The sequence below is a fragment of the Ostreococcus tauri genome (genome assembly GCF_000214015.3).
Source record: "Ostreococcus tauri WGS project CAID00000000 data, contig chromosome 02, whole genome shotgun sequence".
In the NCBI taxonomy this organism is placed as follows: domain Eukaryota; kingdom Viridiplantae; phylum Chlorophyta; class Mamiellophyceae; order Mamiellales; family Bathycoccaceae; genus Ostreococcus; species Ostreococcus tauri.
In genome coordinates this window covers 64-19,663 of record NC_014427.2, presented here as the reverse complement: position 1 = coordinate 19,663, position 19,600 = coordinate 64, and the positions used below count along the sequence as shown (strand labels likewise).

The following is a 19,600-nucleotide window of genomic DNA, read 5'->3' as shown; positions in this document are numbered from 1 at the left end:
GATCGCGTCTCCGCGTACAAGCACCGATTTGCCTTCGTTTCCGCCGCGTTGCGTCGCCGCTTGTTGCGGCGTCGCGGCCATATCGACGTTCGCTTTGCGGTAGAGGATGGGCAAAAATGGGCCGGATATGTTCTTCTGCTCGAGCTCCGCGTGCGAAGCTTCTACGACGCGAAGTGCACCGATGAAGCGACGTTGGCAGTCTTTGGCCCTGACATCAGTCTTCTCGCGCTGCTCTTTGTTATTGGCGCCTTCGCGCGCGAGTAAAGCGGCGAGCGATTCGGTGTTCGTCCACGCGTAGTTGCGCCCACCTTTCGCCGCAGAGGGCGCGCCACCAGACGACCTAACGACGGTGCGTAGCGCGGACAGCGGCACGTGGTCGTGCACATCGTCTCCCGTCGCGTCGGACTGCGATTCGAATGCGTCCGGCGCTTCGGCGCGCTCCGCACTCGGCGTTTGCATGGCGACGAATGCCGGTTCGGCTCGCGGTCCAACGGATCTCCTTTTCACCCGCTATTTTCTAAAATTGACTCGTCGTCGCGACGAGTCACGAGCCCCTTTTTCTCTAAAAATTATAGAATTATAGAGATTGCCAATCTCTACAAGTAAGCGCTGGCGCGGGGTCACCATACGATGTTAAAGATTTGCCTTTCAGGTACACGTTGCATGTATTCGAACATCTTTATTAGCTTACATTACAACAAAAAGCGTGAGCAATGTATGTACACGCGGACATGTAAGACGAGGTGCATACAAAATTTGTCGACGCGCGCGCCGATGAGGAAAAGACACGGGCAACTAAGGCGTCTCTGAAAGCCTTGGCAGCTTTGAGCGACGTGATGAGCATTCTCGCATCGTACAAAATTTGTCGACGCGCGCGCCGCCGAGGACAAAACACGGTCAATTCAGGCGTCTCTGAAAGCTTTGGCAGCTTTGAGCGACGTGATGAGCATTCTCGCCTCGTCCATGTTGAGCGCGTTGAGCTTGGTGTTACCGCCGGCGTTCTCATCGTACCCAAGTGATTGTAAATACTTGAGTTGCGGCTGAGACGCTTTCGGCGGACCCGACTTGAGTTGTTGCTGAAGACACGTCTGCGTCGTTCTCAGCATAGTTTTGACGTTCGTAACGTGGCTGATGAGCGCAGGCCAGTCGTACTCATCGTTCGCTCGATCGTACGCTCTTAATATAAGCGTGTCGTGCGCGTAAACTTCCGTCGCTTCGACGAACGTTTGGCGCAAACGAACTCTGTCGTGTTCGTCGAGTTCGTTCACGTTCGGCACGTCGAACGCGGACTGTAACAGCGTCAGGCCGCGCTTGACCGAATCGATCTTGCGCTGTAACGGATTCGGCGCGGCGACGGCGAACACGCCTTTTTTTCCTTGAGTGATCGCGTTGTTGCCGGCGCGATCCGCGGCGATGCTCACGGACCCGCGCGCGTCGATTTGAGCGGCAACGTCGGCGACGGTTACAGCCGCAACCTGCGATGTCAGAGGCACAGCGTTGGCGCCGTGGGCGGCGTCGTGTTCGACCGACGCCTTCGCGCGATCGTCGTTCGAATTTCCATCTGATTTTTTCGCTGAGTCGTCGTCGGCGTCGCTGTTGTCTTCGAGCAACAGACGAGGACGTCGTTCGCGCGCGCGCTCTTCGGGCGTGCACAGTTTCGTGTCCGTCGTAGGCGCGCGCTTCGACACCTTCGAGGGCGATCGAATCAGCGCAGCGCGCTTTCGTGCGAGCGAAGACTCAGAAGTTTTCATGTGCTTCGGCATATTTGTTGCTTGGTGACGTGTTCTTCGTGCAGCGATGGCGCGCGCGCGTGTGCGCGCGTGTCAAGTGAATCGCCACGTGTGTCTCCGTCTCTGGGATCTGCCTAAATCGAGCCTTGTTTGTTTTGGGGAGTGTGTGAAACGACCAATCATGACTCAAGAGCTATTTACATATTTAATGCGCACTTCGAGTATGTATCACGAATGCGGATCTGGGTTGGGTAAAATCAGCATCACGATCTCCCTCACGACCCGAAACTTCGTGATCTGCATCAGCATCACGACCCATGGATCGTGATGCGACCTTGGAGGAAATTGTCCGACTGTCCGAATTTATATAAAAAAATACATGATAGACTAAATAGAGGTATAATACTCAATTGGGTGCATCTCGCCGAGAACGCTTGCTCGCGCGCGTCACGCGGTCGTCCGAACGCTCGGTCTTACGCGCGTGCGCGCACTTCTCGTCGCCGCGACTCACGCATAGCTTGCAGCGATCGGCGCCTTCGCGAACGAGTTGAGTAGAGGTAGCAGCGGTCGGGGCTGATGGACCGTTGACCGGGGCTGGTCGACCGTCGGCCTCTCCAAGAGCATGGACAAGGGCACTCAACTGCTCACGAGTCGTCTCAGCTACCACCGGGCTCCTCGGCTCCGGTTCCGGCGTCCCCTGTGATTGCCCTGGTGTTGGATCGATTAGTGCTACAGGAGTCGGCGTCGACGCGACCGCGGTTTGCACTTCGACGTCCATCGGGCGTTCCCCAGCTCCATCAGGCGTGGGCGCGTCCGCCATCGCTGTGCGCGGCGGGTAGTCACCACCAGCCGGAGTCGCTTCATCGATCACAGTCCCCAAGAGATCGCTCCAGAACTGCACCCGGGTCCCGTAGAGCGGTCCAAAGCGCGTGTTTCCAGGCACTTGTTCATAGAGCGCGTTAAACACGTCGAAGAAGCTCAGGCCTTGCAGAGCAAGAGGGCGCAGCACGCGCTCCGACCCGTTCTCCATGGTGATTCTGATGTTGTGCGGGAGCGGCTCGTTTGGATTCTCTGTATTCGGTGCTTCTTCGTCCTCGCTGTCACTCTCGTACTCTTCGACGTTCGTGGGGTGTACCGGCGCCTTGGGTGAGGAGAGCGCTTTTGACGAATCCTCGGCGCGTTTTCGCTTACGTCCGACCCAGTACTTGATTTTTACCCACGCATCGGTCAATATTGCATCCATTCTGTTCCGTACCTTCGTGTAAATCCTAGACACCGCCTTGTTCACACGCTCGGCGCTGCCCTGTCCGGCGAATCCGTGCCCAAGTCTCATGGCAACGTCCGCGAGCGCACTCCCGCGGTGGCGACGATACGTCCAATACGAGTCGTTTTGCTTCAACCGATCCATCGTCACGTCCTCCGGTTTAGTACGAACCGGAAATCGTTCCGACGGCGACATTCGCGCGAAGAACCCCTCGGACAGGCGCACGTCCGTCCTGGCTACAAATTCGTCGTACTCCATAACGGCGTCCTTATACTCGGGCGAGTCCGCGGGAAACTGTCGGAGGAGGACCGTGGATACCGCGTCCCATCTCCGACTGGCAAAATTGACGTCGGCGTCCACCTCGGCGGTGAGGTGCCGTGGCGCCGAGAGCGCGTCGGCGGCCCATGCCCATTCGCTTACTATGTCCGGCTGGCGTTTGTCAAAATACCATTCGATTTCGGCGAGCATATACTTCAACATAGCCCGACCGGGTCTTGTGGTTCCCGTCGCGGTCGCGTCGGCCGCGCTCATCTTCTCGAACGCAGCTTGGAGTGCGCTCAACGTATCCGCGCGCGCTTTGAAGAAGTTTTCCACGACGAAAGAGAGATTCGGTCGCTTCACGTCAGTGAGACGCATGGCCTTCACGATCGGTTTGAGCACTACGATGCTCGCATCGACCGCGTTGCGGAATCCAGGCATACCCATCCATATATTATACTCCCGCGCCTTTTCTCTGAACGCGTTCCCGCAGGCGCTGCGATCGTCGCAGATGTCAATGAGCGCCTTCGCGATCACCGACCAGTTCTCCTCAAACCTCTCCACGAGGTAGAAAAAGGACGCGTAACGACAGTCCACAAACCTCAGGAGTTTGCGGACGTTTCCTTCTTTTGCGTGTTTGTCGCGTGCACGCTTTGCGAACGTGTGCATGCGCATAAACTCGTTCACTTCGGTGACGAGCACGAACGTCCGCTCGAGCCATCGGATGTGATCGGTCTTGACGCCCGTGAGATCTTTCAGAAGCAACGAATACCCGTGCGTCGCGCAACGCTGCGGAAGTATTTTGGGATACTTTAGTCGCGTCCTCGTTACGCCCGGACTCGGCTCGTAGTCCTCTACCTCCGCGCAGATTTGCTCCGCCGCGGATTTACACGCCTGTTCGCCATCCGTCACGATGAACGATACCGCGTCCCACCCGACGGCGTCGAGGCACTTTTTGAGGTCCGTCACGTGCCAGGGAATGTTCTTCGCCTGATTCTCCGTCCACGTGGATCCGACGACCATGTCGCCCCTCGCGCTGCACACAACAGAGTTGTTGGTGCACCGGTCATTTTTACTCATCGCGTCAACACAAAGACTGACTCCAACTCGTGAGGTTTTCAGGTCCCCTACTTGGCATGTAAAGTCGTTCGTCGCGCGCTTCACTTGACGTTCCATCACTCTCGTGAGCTCGCCCTTCGACGATCCGAATCTTTTTCGATCGATCGTCTTAGGCCAATCCTTTGCGTCCACCCGGCGAGCGGCTACGAGCACAGCGTGAAGCGAGCCACGACCGCGCCCGGAGATCGCGTTCACCGATAAGTCGTTCCACGCGGCGAATTCGACGATGTGATCATCAAGGACGTCGTTCGCGTCGTCTCCCTTCAAGTCGAATAGCCCACCAGGCGTTCGGACCTCGTTGATGATGTCCGTATCGACGGGCGGTACCCAGCCTCTGGCTTGACACTTGTCGACGGCTCTCCTGAGTTGCTCGATGATATACACGCGTTGCTCTCGCGTTATGTTCACGACCGCGTGCGGAATTCTCTTGTCGACAACCCGCCCGAACACTTGCAAACCACGACGCAACACCTCATTCAAGCGCTTCTCGCACGCACTTACACTCGCACCGCTCATGGGCAGTCCCAAGACGTGCGCGAGTGGGCGAACAATTCCAATCTTCGTGTTGGTCATCTCCGCACCGCACACCACACACTTGTGTTTCATCACCCCATCCTGCGTCCACGAACGAACCGTGCCACAAAGCAATGCAGACATCCTATCCTTCGCGTCGGCGTGATCGACTTCCGTCCAATCGTCGCCGCCACTTTCTTCTAGGCGATCCTGGAGCTTTTCCGAAAAAGATTTAGGACGATCAAAGAACGTCGCGATGCTTGCGCGCGAGTTCCCAGGCGTTGTGCCCGAAGCCTGCTTCGACGTGTCCTGCTCGCTGTCTTCGACGACGACGATGTTCGTTGCGGGCGCGGGCGCCCGATCGGACGGCGCAGACGTAGACGAAGGGGGCGGAGTAGACATCGATCGTGACTTGATTTTGGCGCGCGAACTTCGCAAAGTTCCGATTTCAAGCAGGCAGCGACGCTCTTCGAGGGGGGTGCTAGGGTTAGAACAGTGACACAATTTACTTATCATCGCTGTATTTCCTCGAAACCGGTACCGACATAGCGTATTATCAGTCACGTGATGCCTATCAGTGAGGTATACCCGTCAATATCAGCAAATGATAGGCTTTACATACACTCAATATAGCATCATGATCTGAATCATCGATTTCGTGATGGGCGTCAGCATCACGACTCATAGATCGTGATGCGACCAACCTAGATGCGGATCCTCGCACAACTTGTGTTTTTACCTTGTACAAATTTCGGCAAGTTTTCGCAACACGCGACATGTGTGCGCGGATAACGCGCCGACGAGGCAGCGAAGACGTCCGTCGCGATGAACAGTTGTAGATACATGCATGTTACATCAGATTCATCCAGTTTCTGTGGCATACGACGGACATAGCGACGTCCTCACGCAGTTCCTCGCGCTCTGGTACTCCACCCCAAGCTCTCAAGAAACCACGTCTAAACCCTACCTAAACCCTACCTAAACCCTACCTAAACCCTACATAAACCCTACATAGGGTTTAGGTGTCTATTTCTCGCGAGTGTTCTACGCGCACAAGCGCTCGACGTGTCGCTTTCATCCGCGTTACGGGCTTCGGAAAGGACTTTGAGCGCCTTGTGTTGTTCATCGTATCCACTTAACTGTGGTGTCAGCGTGTATTGCACGTGCTGTGCATGTGTCATCAACCCTAACTAGGGTTTGGTTAGGGTTTATCTAGGGTTTGGGCAGGATTCAAGGTGTCTCCTCACGGCTCTGTCAGAGTGAGGTTGTTCTGCCTTCTACATTCGACTGAGCGATTTCATCTCGTGAGAACGTCAGTGATCCGATAGTGTGTGATGGATACTACGTGTGGCGAAGCATGCGCACGTCTTCGCTGCCTCGTCGGCGCGTTATCCGCGCACACGTGTCGCGTGTTGCGAAAACTTGCCGAAATTTGTACAAGGTAAAAACACAAGCTGTGCGAGGATCCGCATTCGTGATACATACTCGAAGTGCGCATTAAATATGTAAATAGCTCTTGAGTCATGATTGGTCGTTTCACACACTCCCCAAAACAAACAAGGCTCGATTTAGGCAGATCCCCGTCTCTGCGTCGAGTGCATGAAAACAGAGTCATGACTCGTCGATACCACTGACGGGTCATGAACCGTAATTAACCCCCTCGCCCCTCCCCAAAAGGTATATGGATTCGTGGAGAGCTGATTTTCTGGACCCGCGCGTCGGCGCCGTCCGAGCGGTCACTCGAGGGCGCGTTGTGAGCATTAACGTGCCTTTGGTTCAAACCTCTCGTTTCAACGCTCGCGGTAGCGGTTCGACGACGCGCGGCGCGCGGCAAATTTCGGTAAATTCGAGCAATTTCCGGGCCGCAGAATTTTTTTTCAAAAATGTATGGGAAAAGGTAGTTTTTGGACGACGGAGAACGCTGTAGACGCTTTCAGACGGCGAGATCGGCAGTGATTGGTGTCGTCACTGTTTACAACGTTCGTGCGGCGTCGAGGTAGGTAGGGTGAAGATGTCGCGCAATTCCGGGCCGCAGAAATGTTTTTCAAAAATGTATGGGAAAAGGTAGTTTCTGGACGACGGAGAACGCTGTAGACGCTTTCAGACGGCGAGATCGGCAGTGATTGCTGTCGTAACTGTTTACAACGTTCGTGCGGCGTCGAGGCAGGTAGGGTGAAGATGTCGCGCAATTCCGGGCCGCAGAAATTTTTTTCAAAAATGTATGGGAAAAGGTAGTTTCTGGACGACGGAGAACGCTGTAGACGCTTTCAGACAGCGAGATCGGCAGTGATTGCTGTCGTAACTGTTTACAACGTTCGTGCGGCGTCGAGGCAGGTAGGGTGAAGATGTCGCGCAATTCAACTGCATCGGTCACTAAAGATGCATTCACGATGCCACCTGGAGATACGTCAAAAATCGGTCACGCTGCCCCGCACGACAGCTTGCTCGATCGCCTGACGCGGAGTTCTCGATCGCGCGAACTTCTTCCGTCGTTACCGCGAATCTCGCGCGCGCCGTCGACGCTCGAGCGGTCGCACTGTGGAGACCAATCGGTGAATCACATCGCATGCAATCACATCAATTTGCACCTTAACGCGCGTTGCGACGTCGAATCGCGACGAAAATCGCTCAAATTTGGAGAGGAAAGTGAAAAAACGTCGACGAATCGATCCGCGGCGTGAACTCGCGCCGTGTATTCTAAACCCTAGAAAATAGGGTTTACGGTCAACATTGCTCGCCCCAGCGTCGCGCCTCCTTACGACGCCGCGACGCGCGCGCGCGCGCGATCGGCAGACGAAACCGTTCGCGTCCGCGTCCGCGCTCGCGCTCGCGTCGTCGCCGTCGTCGCGCGCGGGTCCAGAAAATCAGCTCTCCATCGCATCACGACTCGTCGCGTCAACGAGGGGTCTTCGACGGGTCGTGACTCGCGTTTCTCTCGCGTACCCCCTCGCCGGGATTTTAGAGCCCCAAAAAGAGGTCGATTCACGACTCGTCGTGTGCGCCGTGTCAAAATCCATATACCGCGGGAGGGTCACCGACCCTCGAGTTACACTCTTCGGGTATGGTGACAATAATTGAATTTTAGAGTCGGAAAATCTCCAAAACTCTAAAAAATTCTCTAAAATTTGCCAAAATTATACTACTAGAATTTTAGCAATCTCCCTTTCAGCCTAACACTTTGGACAACGAACGGAGGACACGCACTATATTTCGTTCCAGTTATCTGCATGCTGCGCTCATCAGCTTCGTTCTTCTCAAGGCGCGAAAGCCTTAGGCGGATTTGGCTAGGGTATGTACTACTGTTTGTTGTACTGCAGCTTTGTTGGAAGCTTCTACAGAACCGTGATATGCCGCAGCACTCTGAAAACTGCCCGGCTGAGAAACATGTCGGCACCGCAAACCTGGAAACCTTTAACATTCGTCAACTGACAACCTGCCGTCGAGTTCTCCATGCACACGCACTGGACACAGCAGATATCGAGCCGTTCACCGCTTGGGTAACCAGTGCAATGCGATCGCAGTCCCCCTCAACACCTCGAGCATCAGTTGAATCCAGAACTGATGTATCACTGAAATTCACACTGGGTAGCCTCTTAGATTTCAAAGATTTAAGGGACGAAAACGAACAGTGCGACCATGAACTCTCAGGGGCAGTGGTTGTGCATCGTGACTGGTGGTTCACAGCACACGCACATTTCATATATGAACATTTACCTGTTATAGCATGGCTTCGGTCAGTGCTGAGTTCGGTGTTGTCGAGTGGCCTTGCTTCCACAAAAGCTTTACTTTTAGATGATATTTCGTCCAACAGAGAATTCATGGAATTCTTTGACGCTGAGTTTGCAGCAAGGATACTTTGGGTCAAACGCGACTCTACTGTTTGTATACGAGGTACGATTTTTTACCCAGTCTACAAACATGATTTCTTTGATTTTAAGGGTAACTCTGAAAGTAAATACGAAACAGCCAATTGGACGCCCAATAGTCTTGAAGGACGACCAACTGGAGCACCTCGTGCCTTCGGACACCCCATTTTCATCGAATTGGCAAGAAATTGGATCCTGGAACGCTCTGAGGCTCTGAACTTGACGCAGAACGAGTCCGTTGCATTGTACTATGTTCGCGGTGCTTCAGCAGGAAACGGTCGCAAGATGAACGAACAAAATGAGCAGCAACTTGTCCATTCTCTAACGACAAAGCTGAAAGCGTGCGGACGTCCAGAAAAGGTGGTGGTATATGATGGGCAACATGAAGACGGTGCACCGATGTCTCAAAAGGAACAGTTCCTCTTATTCCGCTCCGCTTCATTGTTCGTTGGACCTCATGGGGGCGCTTTCGCTATGATTTTGTTTATGCCACACTTGCGTAATGACGAAATTACTAGTTGTCTGTCCCGCCCGCAGGTTGTCGAGTACATCGCTGGTCCTCGAAGTGCGCAGGTACAGTGGGCATTCGCTTCATACTACTCTCTATACTTTGCACCTTCATGGGTTGAATATCACATCATTCAGTTCACGAGTAACTCAACTGCGTCAGAAACGTATGTGGACATGGATGAGTGGGAAGTAGCATCGCGTGCGATCTTCGCAAGTCATAAGTGTCCCTCAACTAAGGCTGAAGAAGAGATTGCTAAAACTCTATAATTTTGGGGCCATTTTTTAGCTTGCTTGAAAAAGTGAAAAAGAGATTGCGAAAATAAGAACAGAAGACTATCGGCGCTCGACGGTGGACGCGCGCGAGAAACGGCGCGCTCGCTCGCTTGATGGAAGCCGCGGACCATGCGCGTCTAGCGACGTCCAGGGTTTGGCGTAGAACATCGCGGTGTGCACGACGTGGTGGGTTTAAGTTCATATGATTAAACAGTGTGCATGTACGCGGGTGGTTGGCGATTGCGGTCACGACGTCAGTCGCGGGCGCGTAGGCTGCGGACGTCGCGCCGTGTGAGTCACGCGATGGTGAGGCGACGCGCGGAGACGGTGCGTCGTCTCGCCGTCATCCACACCGCTCTTCTTACTGGATCCTTCAGTGACGAGGACGACGATGAGGACGTGTCATCGCAAGAGGATGTTGACGCCGGCTCCCAGCAGGCGTTTCGACGTCCAAGGCAGGTTTTCTTGCGGGAGCGGCCGCGCTTTCGTGACCGCCAGGGCCACGCGCGCTGGTATGGCGAATGGGGTACGGGCTTCTGGCACCAGTACATCGACCGCGAGAACGTCGAGAGCCATCCGTTGCTGTTGGACGAGTTCGAGGAGAGATTTCGAATTCCTCACGAGTTGTTCTGCGATTTCGAGGATGAAATGACGACAGCAGGGGTTTTCCGGAAGCGAACGAGAAGTGCGAGTGTGCCTCCTCGGCTATTGCTCATGGCGAGCTTCAAGCGTCTCGCGAGTGGTGCGCACTGGCCGACTATAGCGGAGTGTGCATTCGTGTCCGTACCTGTCCTCAGAGAGTTCTTCACGCGGAAGTTCGCCCCGTACTTCTCGAGTGACGCGTATTACTCGAGGCACGTGCACTATCCGAAAACACTGGACAGTATACGCGCAACGGAGCGCGCGTATCGCGCGCAGGGGTTTCCAGGTTGCGTCGGTAGTGTAGACGTTGTCCACATGCCTTGGGATGCTGCACCCGCTGTGACCAATCGAATGTTTTATAACGGGCGCAAGGGTGCAGCAACGTACGCGAGTGTCGTCACAGTCGATAATGACTGCATCGTGCTACACGCGACGCGTGTAGGTCCCGGGGCGTCGAACGATAAAACTCTTATCTTAGATGATGAGTACCACAACGCACTGCAAACAAACACGCTGTATTCGGACTACGAGTATGATTTACTTGATGTGTCTGGAAACACTGTCACGGCGAAAGGAGTGTATACGATATGTGATGGTGGTTTCAACACGCACTGTACGAAAATGGCGACAATCTCCGCCCCGACGGAGTTCGAGTATGCATGGAACGAGAGACTGGAGTCAGTGAGAAAAGATGTTGAGAGGTGTTTTGGGCAACTGAAAAAACGATTTCAAATACTACGAATACCGTCGCTTACTCGTGACTTCGAGCAAATCAAAAATACGTGGCGCACGTGTCTTGTTTTACACAACATACTCACACGGCGACGGTTGTTGCGAGATTACAACTCTCGGCTAGAGGCTGTGAATGTGGGAGATTTTGAAGAGCAAGATGCCGCTGTGGTCCAGGTGTGGCACGAGCGTGACGTGGAGGACGCGGAATATTACGCGCATCGTTTGGCTGAGCGGCGGGACAGAAACGCAGGACACTCTGCGGAAGTTGTCGATGCCGTCGTACACACGGATGACACCGCACTGGACAGGAGAATAGCAAGGGCTCGAATGATTCAACGGACTACTTCGCACCTTGACGCTACGCGTGTAGAAGAGCTTGAAGCGTATAGGACACGCCAGAACAGCTTGATAATTCATTTCAACAGTCTTACAAAACTTGGTGGGGTAGACCACCTACATGCCACTCGTCGAAGAGTAGTCCGGAGTGACAATGGAGAGATAGTACACTTGCAGCGCGCCGCAATGTAATGTACATGTATTATTATGCGAGAGCTCGACGTGGACGCATCGTTTACACACGCTGCAAACGCAGATTGGGCTTCGATGCGCGAACCGATCGTCGCGGCGTACACGCGGGCGTGACATCAGTAGATGGCACACATGCTTCGTCCTGAGTGGTAGTGACTGGTACCTGGCACGCCGTAGTCTGCGCGTCGCGCCCGTGAGATTCGTTCGGCGGAACGTTTTCTTGTGCCGGTGACATCGCGGGTTCCGTTGCGCGCGCCACGTCGGTCGCGCACTCGTCAGCGTTTTCGTTCGATGCTTCTTCCTCATCTGTGCGTTCGAGGCGTTCGGCAAACGTGAGTCCACCCGCGCGTGCATGGGAATCGGTCGCACCGGATGCGATGAGTCCCACACGATGGTCGTCGGATGGGTTAGATTCGCGCAGTCGCTCTGCTCGCATGGCCAGCAGCTCCTCCTCGAGCAGCGCTAAAACTTGAGTCTTCTTCTTGAGAAGGGACGTCCGAAGTTCATCTTGTTCACGCCTTCGCTTTTGCGCGGAGTCAGTCGCACGCATTGCAGCCACAGCACCGCGTTGCGATGTCTCACGCAACGCTTTCCGCGAGCGCTGGTCCGCGCGGTTCTGGGGATACGCTTCCGCGGGACGCGCGAGGGTCTTTGTGAGGTTGAAGCTCATCAAGGCGTGCTTGCTTAGCGTCGACGACGCGCAGACATCGGGATTCTCCGGGCACGTCCACTGCCATGCATAGTGAGCTGCAGATAGTAATTCGCGGTCCGTTTTACTCAGCGGTGGCTCTGCGGTCAGCAACGCGTCGACATGCGCGCTGACAGCCGCGGAGACGTCCATCCAGTTGATGCCCGACTCACGATGCGTGTACGTTCTGCGGGCGACTGGTAATACGTGCTTGACGATGCACGCGTAGATCGCGTCTCCGCGTACAAGCACCGATTTGCCTTCGTTTCCGCCGCGTTGCGTCGCCGCTTGTTGCGGCGTCGCGGCCATATCGACGTTCGCTTTGCGGTAGAGGATGGGCAAAAATGGGCCGGATATGTTCTTCTGCTCGAGCTCCGCGTGCGAAGCTTCTACGACGCGAAGTGCACCGATGAAGCGACGTTGGCAGTCTTTGGCCCTAACATCAGTCTTCTCGCGCTGCTCTTTGTTATTGGCGCCCTCGCGCGCGAGTAAAGCGGCGGGCGATTCGGTGTTCGTCCACGCGTAGTTGCGCCCCCCTTTCGCCGCAGAGGGCGCGCCACCAGACGATCTAACGACGGTGCGTAGCGCGGACAGAAGCACGTGGTCGTGCACATCGTCTCCCGTCACGTCGGACTGCGATTCGAATGCGTCCGGCGCTTCGGTGCGCTCCGCACTCGGCGTTTGCATGGCGACGAATGCCGGTTCGGCTCGCGGTCCAACGGATCTCTTCTTCACCCGCTATTTTCTAAAATTGACTCGTCGTCGCGACGAGTCACGAGCCCCTTTTTCTCTAAAAATTATAGAATTATAGAGATTGCCAATTGAATTTTAGAGTCGGAAAATCTCCAAAACTCTAAAAAATTCTCTAAAATTTGCCAAAATTTTAGAGTTTTAGCAATCTCTTCTTCAGCCTGAGTCAGGCCTACTCAACTTGCTCGACTCGCAGTACGCACTTGGTTTCAAAGCCGTGTTTAGACACTTGACGACATGAAGTCTAAACGCAACAGTTACCAAGTAAGGAAAGTGAGTTGTGTTTTTCTATTGCTGAGTTCAGTGCTCGTGGTGTACACGTTCAACCTTCATTCACGCAGAAACTACTCGCCAGGTTTTATGACAGCTCTTCATGAGGAGACTCGATTTCGTGTACACTTATGCGGATACCAGTTTAAAACTTTTGCGGCGGCGGTATTCCCAGAGGCCGATATAACGAAGTGGCATATGAATGTAACGCCCGCTTGCGTACACGACGTCATGATAGCATCGCTCCCTTGTGAACCTGTTTCAGTCAATGACTATCCTGGGACTGTCCTGTTCGTCGATGGAGAAAATGGGCGAATGCAACAGCTTGCGCATCCGAACTTATATTATTTGGGCGTGAAGCATCCTCCAAGAAAGGTGGCTGGCCACTTGCAGCTCTTCCACGTCGCACACACGACACTATTTCACCCTTACTCGGCGACAGACTTTCTACAGGTGCATTCACGCCTGGCAGAAAACTTCTTGATTTATCTCAACTCAAACTGTGTGCCATTCCGTGAAAAGGCTTATGACTCTATAGTACAGCTTGCAGTCACGCATGCGATGCCTACGCCTGCAGCTGCTGGGAAGTGCCACGGTAACCACGCTGAAACGAGCATTTACATGAACGATCGAGCGGGTAGGATTCTGAATGTTGCAGATAAGCTGAGTAAGTATAGGTTCGCTTTAGTGATGGAGAACAGTAACGAGGAAGGCTACGTCAGCGAAAAAATTGCTAACGCGTTCATCGCTGGGACCATGCCTGTTTATTATGGTACAACAGATATCTTCAGTATCTTTAACAAAAAAAGATTTATTTACTTCGATGTTCAGCACCCAGAGCAAGCACTACTTCAAATCCTAGCCTTAGAAACTAACCATACTTTGCTTATAGAGACATTGAAACTTCCCATTCTCGCAGATGGAGAAAATACTTTGAAACGATTCTTCTCTTTGACTGAAGATGTCGGTGGAGGTCAGCTCAAACACAAGATTCGGTCTCTAATCCATAAAGAATAGCAACGTGTTTGAACATGTGCGCCGTTATTGATAGGCGTGACTGGATCCTTTCAAAGATGGTTTGCAGTCTGGGCCGAGCGAAACATCCAACCACAGGGTTCGCCACGATCGGAGAGCGATGGCGCAATAGTCAATATAAACCTCCTAGGACACTTCAATCGCAAAGTTTCTGGTCTCCTAACATCCAATAATGCTCTTCTGGGGTAAGGGAAGCTGGTGGACCACTTAGCATGAGACGTAGGGCACGTATGGGTAGAACGTAGGGCACCTATGCGTCGAACGTGGGATGCCCATGGTAGAACGTAGCGGATGCGTACTGTTTGCCGATAGGCGGACATCGACGACTCGATGTCCGACCACGTCCGGAGGTTGATCGTATTGACGCAGCGTTTGGTCGCTTCCTCGACGAAGGTGAAAAGAGTGAGCTCGTAGCTAAAATTCAGTTGCCGTTCTCCGCGACGGTCACAAGGGAGTCACTGCAGACGTTGAAGCCTCGCAGTTGGTTGAACGATGAAGTAATCAACTTCTTCATGAGTAAACACAACCTATACGCTGCGCGATACGCGAGACTCGAGCGATTGCCTGCTTCTGTGGTGAGGTGTGCAAACTCATTCTTTTTCACCAAACTCAATGCAGAGGGATAGATAAGCGCCGTGGAAATGTGGAGCAGAGCGGGGCGACGGGCCACGCATGCATGGCTCGAATCAAAATACGTCTTTATTCCGATCAACATTGGAAACGCGCACTGGATGTGTTCGGTTGTGGATGTGCAGAGCCAAGTCATATACATCATTGACTCGTACAACGAGGAGTACCGCCATGTTGGTGACAAACTTCTGGAGTGGATTTGCAAGGATGGTGAAGCAAATGAAATCTCCGTGGGCCGCAAGAGCGCTTGGAAAATCGTTCATAAAGTACTACCGAAGCAAATGATGCAGAAGAATGGATCGGATTGTGGCATGTTTGTGCTAGCCTTTTCACGAGAGTTGTGCATGCGCATGAGCATTTCACCAGGTGCGGAACCACCCGGTATAGTTTTTACTAGCGAATCCGTGGCCGACAAGCGTCGCCGAGCAGTCCACGAGATACTGAAGATGGGAATCCAGGGCAGAATCGATACAAAACGACCAAACGTTGCATGTTCGCCAAATGAGAAGACAACGCTGCAACAAGTGGTAGATGCCAAGTCACCTCTTGGCAAACAATTTTACCGAGATGGCGCAACGGAGAAATTACCGCGCGTGCGAATCAAGCAAGGACGTATGGTGAAACAGATGGTCGTTTATCAACCGTTCATACTTGTTCTTATGAGTCCGGCGCAAGAGCGCCTTCTGTGGAAGTATGGCAATCAAAGATGCATTCAGATGGATTCTACCTTCAACATCACCAGATCAAAGTTCAGTACCTTCACACTCATTGCGAGGCACCCAGATGGATTCTATATGCCTTGCGCGTTCTTCATCACGTCAGATGAGCGCCAGGAAACGATTGTGTACTGCCTTCAAGTCATTCGCGACAGAATCAAAAGAAAGTATCCAGGAGGCACTTGGTGTCCAAGCACTTTCATGGTAGACTGTTGCTGGGCTGAAACAAATGCCATCGAGCAGGTATTCCCGAAAGCGAGAGTGTTGTGGTGTCAATTCCACGTGTTCCAGGCGTTCAATCGAAACATAACGAGTAAGCTAGCCGAGAAGCAAGGTGTTCAGGTTTCCATAGCCATCTCGCCGAAAGAGCGTGGACAGATCAAGAAAATGCTTTGGAAGCTGGTGAAGGAAACATTTAAGGATGATGATGCATGGGACAAAGCATACACGAGCGTTTTGGAATTCTGTGACCATAAGCAGAAAGAAATAGATAAACAATTCGGTGATGCGTCATGGACGACGTGGCGATCCTTTCGAAAGTACTTGGAGACGCAATGGGGGCGACATAGGAAGCTTTGGGCGAGACATTTTCGAAGTGGGTTGACATATGGGACGCAGGAGACAACTGGATCAATCGAATCGTTTCATGGACGTTGGAAGGCTCGCCTCATCGCAGATGGCAAGGGAGATATCCGATGTCGTCGCATGGACTGGCTCATTCATCACTTACAGCACGAAATCATTCCTCGATATTGTGACAAGGTCTGTCAAGCCGAGACGAGCATTGCGCCTGCGCGTGTTAGGAAGGCCATGTTTCATGTCTTAGACGAGGCGAAAACGATCGATGGCATGAAAGATGTTGAGAAAGAAACAACGGACGATGAAGGCACGCGGTTCTCTGTGTCGTATAGAGTCAACTACTCGGGAGAAGTGCACAACGTGTCCGGTTTAGAGACTTTAGAAGACTGCGCCTTGGACAGGGATCATACACAAGTAAAGTGCTCTTGTGCGCTCGGACGAAACGGCCAGGTTTGTGCTCCGAAAATGAAAGCGATGCTGATAGAGAACGAGCTTTGGACGTGAACGTGGTGCAAATCACGAAGTTTCTAGGTTGGGTAAAATCACGATCACGATCTAAATCACGACTCGAAATTTCGTGATTTGAATCACGAGCACGACCCATAGATCGTGATTTTACCTTTCGAGCTCGCACGAACCGTTTCGACGTGATGGAAAGAGTCGGCTCTTTCCTATCTTCAAAGGGCTCTAAATATGGAGAATGATAGTAAAGGCAAACATGCGTCGCGCGAGCAGGACAAGATCATTTGGATAACGAATGAGTCCTGATCGGAGAGCAGTAAAGGGGCCACAAGATGGACGATTCAGGAATCGTCCTGTGACCCTTTGATCCAAGCGTCGCGGTCGACAAGTAGTCGACAAGCAACGCGCACGCCTTGGCAATCCGCGCGCCCGCGTAGCCCAGTTGCTATCGCTCTCGTAGTCGATTGTGATAGTCCAAAAGAACGTATAAGTATTACACACAGGAGTATCGAGCGGCGTCTGTGCAGGCGCGCCGCGGGCTGGTCGAATAGGCTTGGGAGGTACCGGAATAGGGGTCAAGGTCGACCCCCGGGACTGAGCATTTTGACAAGGACAGCCGCCTATCGATCAACCATCAAGTAGACGCGCGTCGACGACCCGACGAAATCAGGTGTATCATTTTTCACCCTCTATTGCCGGATCTACGGTAGCCGAATGGAGGTAGTATAATTTTTTCCGATGATGAGAATGCCGAATCCCAACCCAGTTGACATTCAGCCGTGCTCCACACAAAGACGCCCCGTAGGAAATCCCAGGCCGTCGTGCAAAAATGATTCGTCATCCAAGCATTTAACTATTGTCGGACAAGAAGCCATATCTGCGCGATTTTCGTCGTAAGCACTTGTGACTTGTTGGACAAATGTGTTCACATATCCAAGAGCCTGAGCTGCGCCATGACGCGAAGTCACTATTCCTTGTGTCGTTGCGACTTTATGCAAAGTTTGTTCTGTTACCTTGTGCCACTCTATGTACATGTAATCAATAAGGCAAATTGTTTGCGACATGATGAGACTTTGCAGCAACTCAAACTCCGAACCCTCAATATCACACTTGGCTACAATTTTACCAGTGCCGTTGTTCGTGTCTAGGTGTGCACGCGTATGCCTTATCACATTGGCAACGTTCACTCTGGTGACGGTAGATTCAAGTGCATTTCCGGCTTGAACGCTTTGTGCGGCAGAGATCGACCCACCCCAGTCTTCATGGGCGTCTACTTCAACCCCGGGTTTGGCGAAAGTAGCGTGTCCAGTGTATGAGCTCACAGCTACTGGTAAAATTATGACCCCGAATCCGACGTTCGCGAGTGCCTGTTGAACATGATCATTGTTTCTTCGGTGGGCTGAGTTCGGTTCAAACCCAACTGAACAAACTTTGCAACGTTGCCCTGTTCCAAAATATTTCTCAAAGACTGCGTGAACTGGAGCGGATGGGTACTTTTCGGGTTCGTATAATTTTCGTATTTGTACGCCAATATTTGTTCCCATGTCTAAGTAGAAGTGCTCACAACCGTGCTTTCTTATCAGCTCAGTAACCTTATCTGCTACTTCGTGTTCAACTTTGTCGGACAAGATTTTCAGTTGTTCTTCGGCTCGAAGCTTGTGAAAAGCTGTCATATGATTCACGGATGCAAGTGTCAACATCATTACAAGTACTACTAGTACTAGTACCGGTAGTAGTATGGTTACCACACGCACGATTCCCCTGCGGAGCTTCATCTCAAACCTGCCGTGAGGCTGAACGACTAAGATCTGAGACGCAGAACCTTCTAGGTCGCGTTACCTATTGTGAGGATTCTTACGATCCGCGGCTCCTTCTTATTGAATTCAATTTCGCCCGCGGCAGCGGATTTTGCTCGAGGGACTCCTCTGAAGGCGTGAGATATTGTCACCATACCCGAAGAGTGTAAAGGCCGGGGGGGAGATAGCCGGTGATAACGAAATTTTGGTGGCGTCAAGTAAAAAAAACGAAATTTCACCACGGGGGAGATAGAATTTCGCTCAAAATTTCGCTCAAAATTTCACTTTTCCCGATTTCGCCGCCGTAAAAACCCTCCAAGATGTGCTTGAACGTTTGCTCATTTCATTCTGCGACGCGCACACGTACGCACACGTAACGTACGCACACACGTGTCTGTCCAACTCGCCGGTTTTCCAGGGTCCCGGCCTACGAATCGAAGAAACTCCTTCTTTTCAACTCACAGCGGCCGTTTCGACCTCTGAATCGCTCGCGCGGCTGAACACCGCGCGAAACTCGCCGCGCGCTCGCTGATCGCCCGATCGCCCCGTTCGCGCTTCTCGGCCTCCCACGGCGCCGCAAAGAGTTTAGGAACGCCCGGCGGTGAACGCAAGAGCGCTAAGAGGCTTCCTCCTAGCGCCCCTCACGCCCCGTCCGCCCCCCCCCCCCGACTCCTAGCGACGACGCTTGGACGCGCCAAACTTCGCGTTTTTCGAATCGCGCTCAGCGGTCACTTTCTTCAGCGACCAACGCCGCGCGCTTAGGGTTTAGGGTGAAGGGGTTTGGCTCACTCTTTTAGGGTATTTTGTATTCTAGACCCTAATTCTAGGGGAATTGGGTTTAGGGTTCTAGGGTTGAGGGTTTTGTTTTGGCTATCTCGCAAAGTGATGAACTACAAATATTGTCAAGGTCGTTGGACTCTCGGTGTGACACGATGAGTGGCTCTGGAGACATTTCACTTTCAAACAAATCAGGAGACGTTCTGAATGTTGAAGGAGATGTTTGCGGGGCTCTCCTTGTGGAATACTGAGTATTCTGACGATGTCTTCGATGTGTTTGGTTTTCTAGCTGAGATGATTATCGTGACAGTAGTTATACGAGTGACGTATGGATTAGGTTTGTGATAAAAACTTAGGGTTTAGGGTTTAGGGTTTAGGGTTTAGGGTTTAGGGTTTAGGGTTTAGGGTTTAGGGTTTAGGGTTTAGGGTTTAGGGTTTAGGGTTTAGGGTTTAGGGTTTAGG

At 52.7% G+C, this 19,600-nt stretch overlaps 8 protein-coding genes across 8 annotated transcripts; 4 read left to right on the top strand and 4 right to left on the bottom strand.

Moving 5' to 3' along the window:
- Window positions 1-459, bottom strand: OT_ostta02g00085 (hypothetical protein; the record flags this gene model as incomplete). Its single annotated transcript, XM_022984958.1, has 1 exon — window positions 1-459. A coding segment is annotated over one exon (459 nt), but the record flags the coding sequence as incomplete, so codon positions are not given.
- Window positions 460-902: 443 nt separating this feature from the next.
- On the bottom strand, window positions 903-1,763 carry OT_ostta02g00080 (unnamed product; the record flags this gene model as incomplete). Its single annotated transcript, XM_003074686.2, has 1 exon — window positions 903-1,763. One exon carries the CDS (start codon window positions 1,761-1,763, stop codon window positions 903-905), a length of 861 nt encoding a protein of 286 aa, XP_003074734.2.
- Window positions 1,764-2,136: 373 nt separating this feature from the next.
- Window positions 2,137-5,286, bottom strand: OT_ostta02g00050 (Ribonuclease H-like domain; the record flags this gene model as incomplete). The annotated part of the gene is made up of 1 exon (XM_003074684.2): window positions 2,137-5,286. One exon carries the CDS (start codon window positions 5,284-5,286, stop codon window positions 2,137-2,139), a length of 3,150 nt encoding a protein of 1,049 aa, XP_003074732.2.
- Window positions 5,287-8,231: 2,945 nt separating this feature from the next.
- On the top strand, window positions 8,232-9,527 carry OT_ostta02g00040 (Glycosyltransferase AER61, uncharacterised; the record flags this gene model as incomplete). The annotated part of the gene is made up of 1 exon (XM_022984957.1): window positions 8,232-9,527. The coding sequence occupies one exon, from the start codon at window positions 8,232-8,234 to the stop codon at window positions 9,525-9,527; it is 1,296 nt and encodes a 431-aa protein (XP_022840656.1).
- Window positions 9,528-9,752: 225 nt separating this feature from the next.
- OT_ostta02g00037 (Harbinger transposase-derived protein, plant) lies at window positions 9,753-11,435 on the top strand (the record flags this gene model as incomplete). Its single annotated transcript, XM_022984956.1, has 1 exon — window positions 9,753-11,435. The coding sequence occupies one exon, from the start codon at window positions 9,753-9,755 to the stop codon at window positions 11,433-11,435; it is 1,683 nt and encodes a 560-aa protein (XP_022840655.1).
- Window positions 11,436-11,478: 43 nt separating this feature from the next.
- Window positions 11,479-12,810, bottom strand: OT_ostta02g00035 (hypothetical protein; the record flags this gene model as incomplete). Its single annotated transcript, XM_022984955.1, has 1 exon — window positions 11,479-12,810. The coding sequence occupies one exon, from the start codon at window positions 12,808-12,810 to the stop codon at window positions 11,479-11,481; it is 1,332 nt and encodes a 443-aa protein (XP_022840654.1).
- Window positions 12,811-13,110: 300 nt separating this feature from the next.
- Window positions 13,111-14,160, top strand: OT_ostta02g00030 (Glycosyl transferase, family 10; the record flags this gene model as incomplete). The annotated part of the gene is made up of 1 exon (XM_003074676.2): window positions 13,111-14,160. The coding sequence occupies one exon, from the start codon at window positions 13,111-13,113 to the stop codon at window positions 14,158-14,160; it is 1,050 nt and encodes a 349-aa protein (XP_003074724.2).
- Window positions 14,161-14,690: 530 nt separating this feature from the next.
- On the top strand, window positions 14,691-16,607 carry OT_ostta02g00020 (Peptidase C48, SUMO/Sentrin/Ubl1; the record flags this gene model as incomplete). Its single annotated transcript, XM_022984953.1, has 2 exons — window positions 14,691-14,753; window positions 14,805-16,607. The coding sequence occupies 2 exons, from the start codon at window positions 14,691-14,693 to the stop codon at window positions 16,605-16,607; spliced, it is 1,866 nt and encodes a 621-aa protein (XP_022840653.1).
- Between the last annotated feature and the right edge of the window lie 2,993 nt (window positions 16,608-19,600).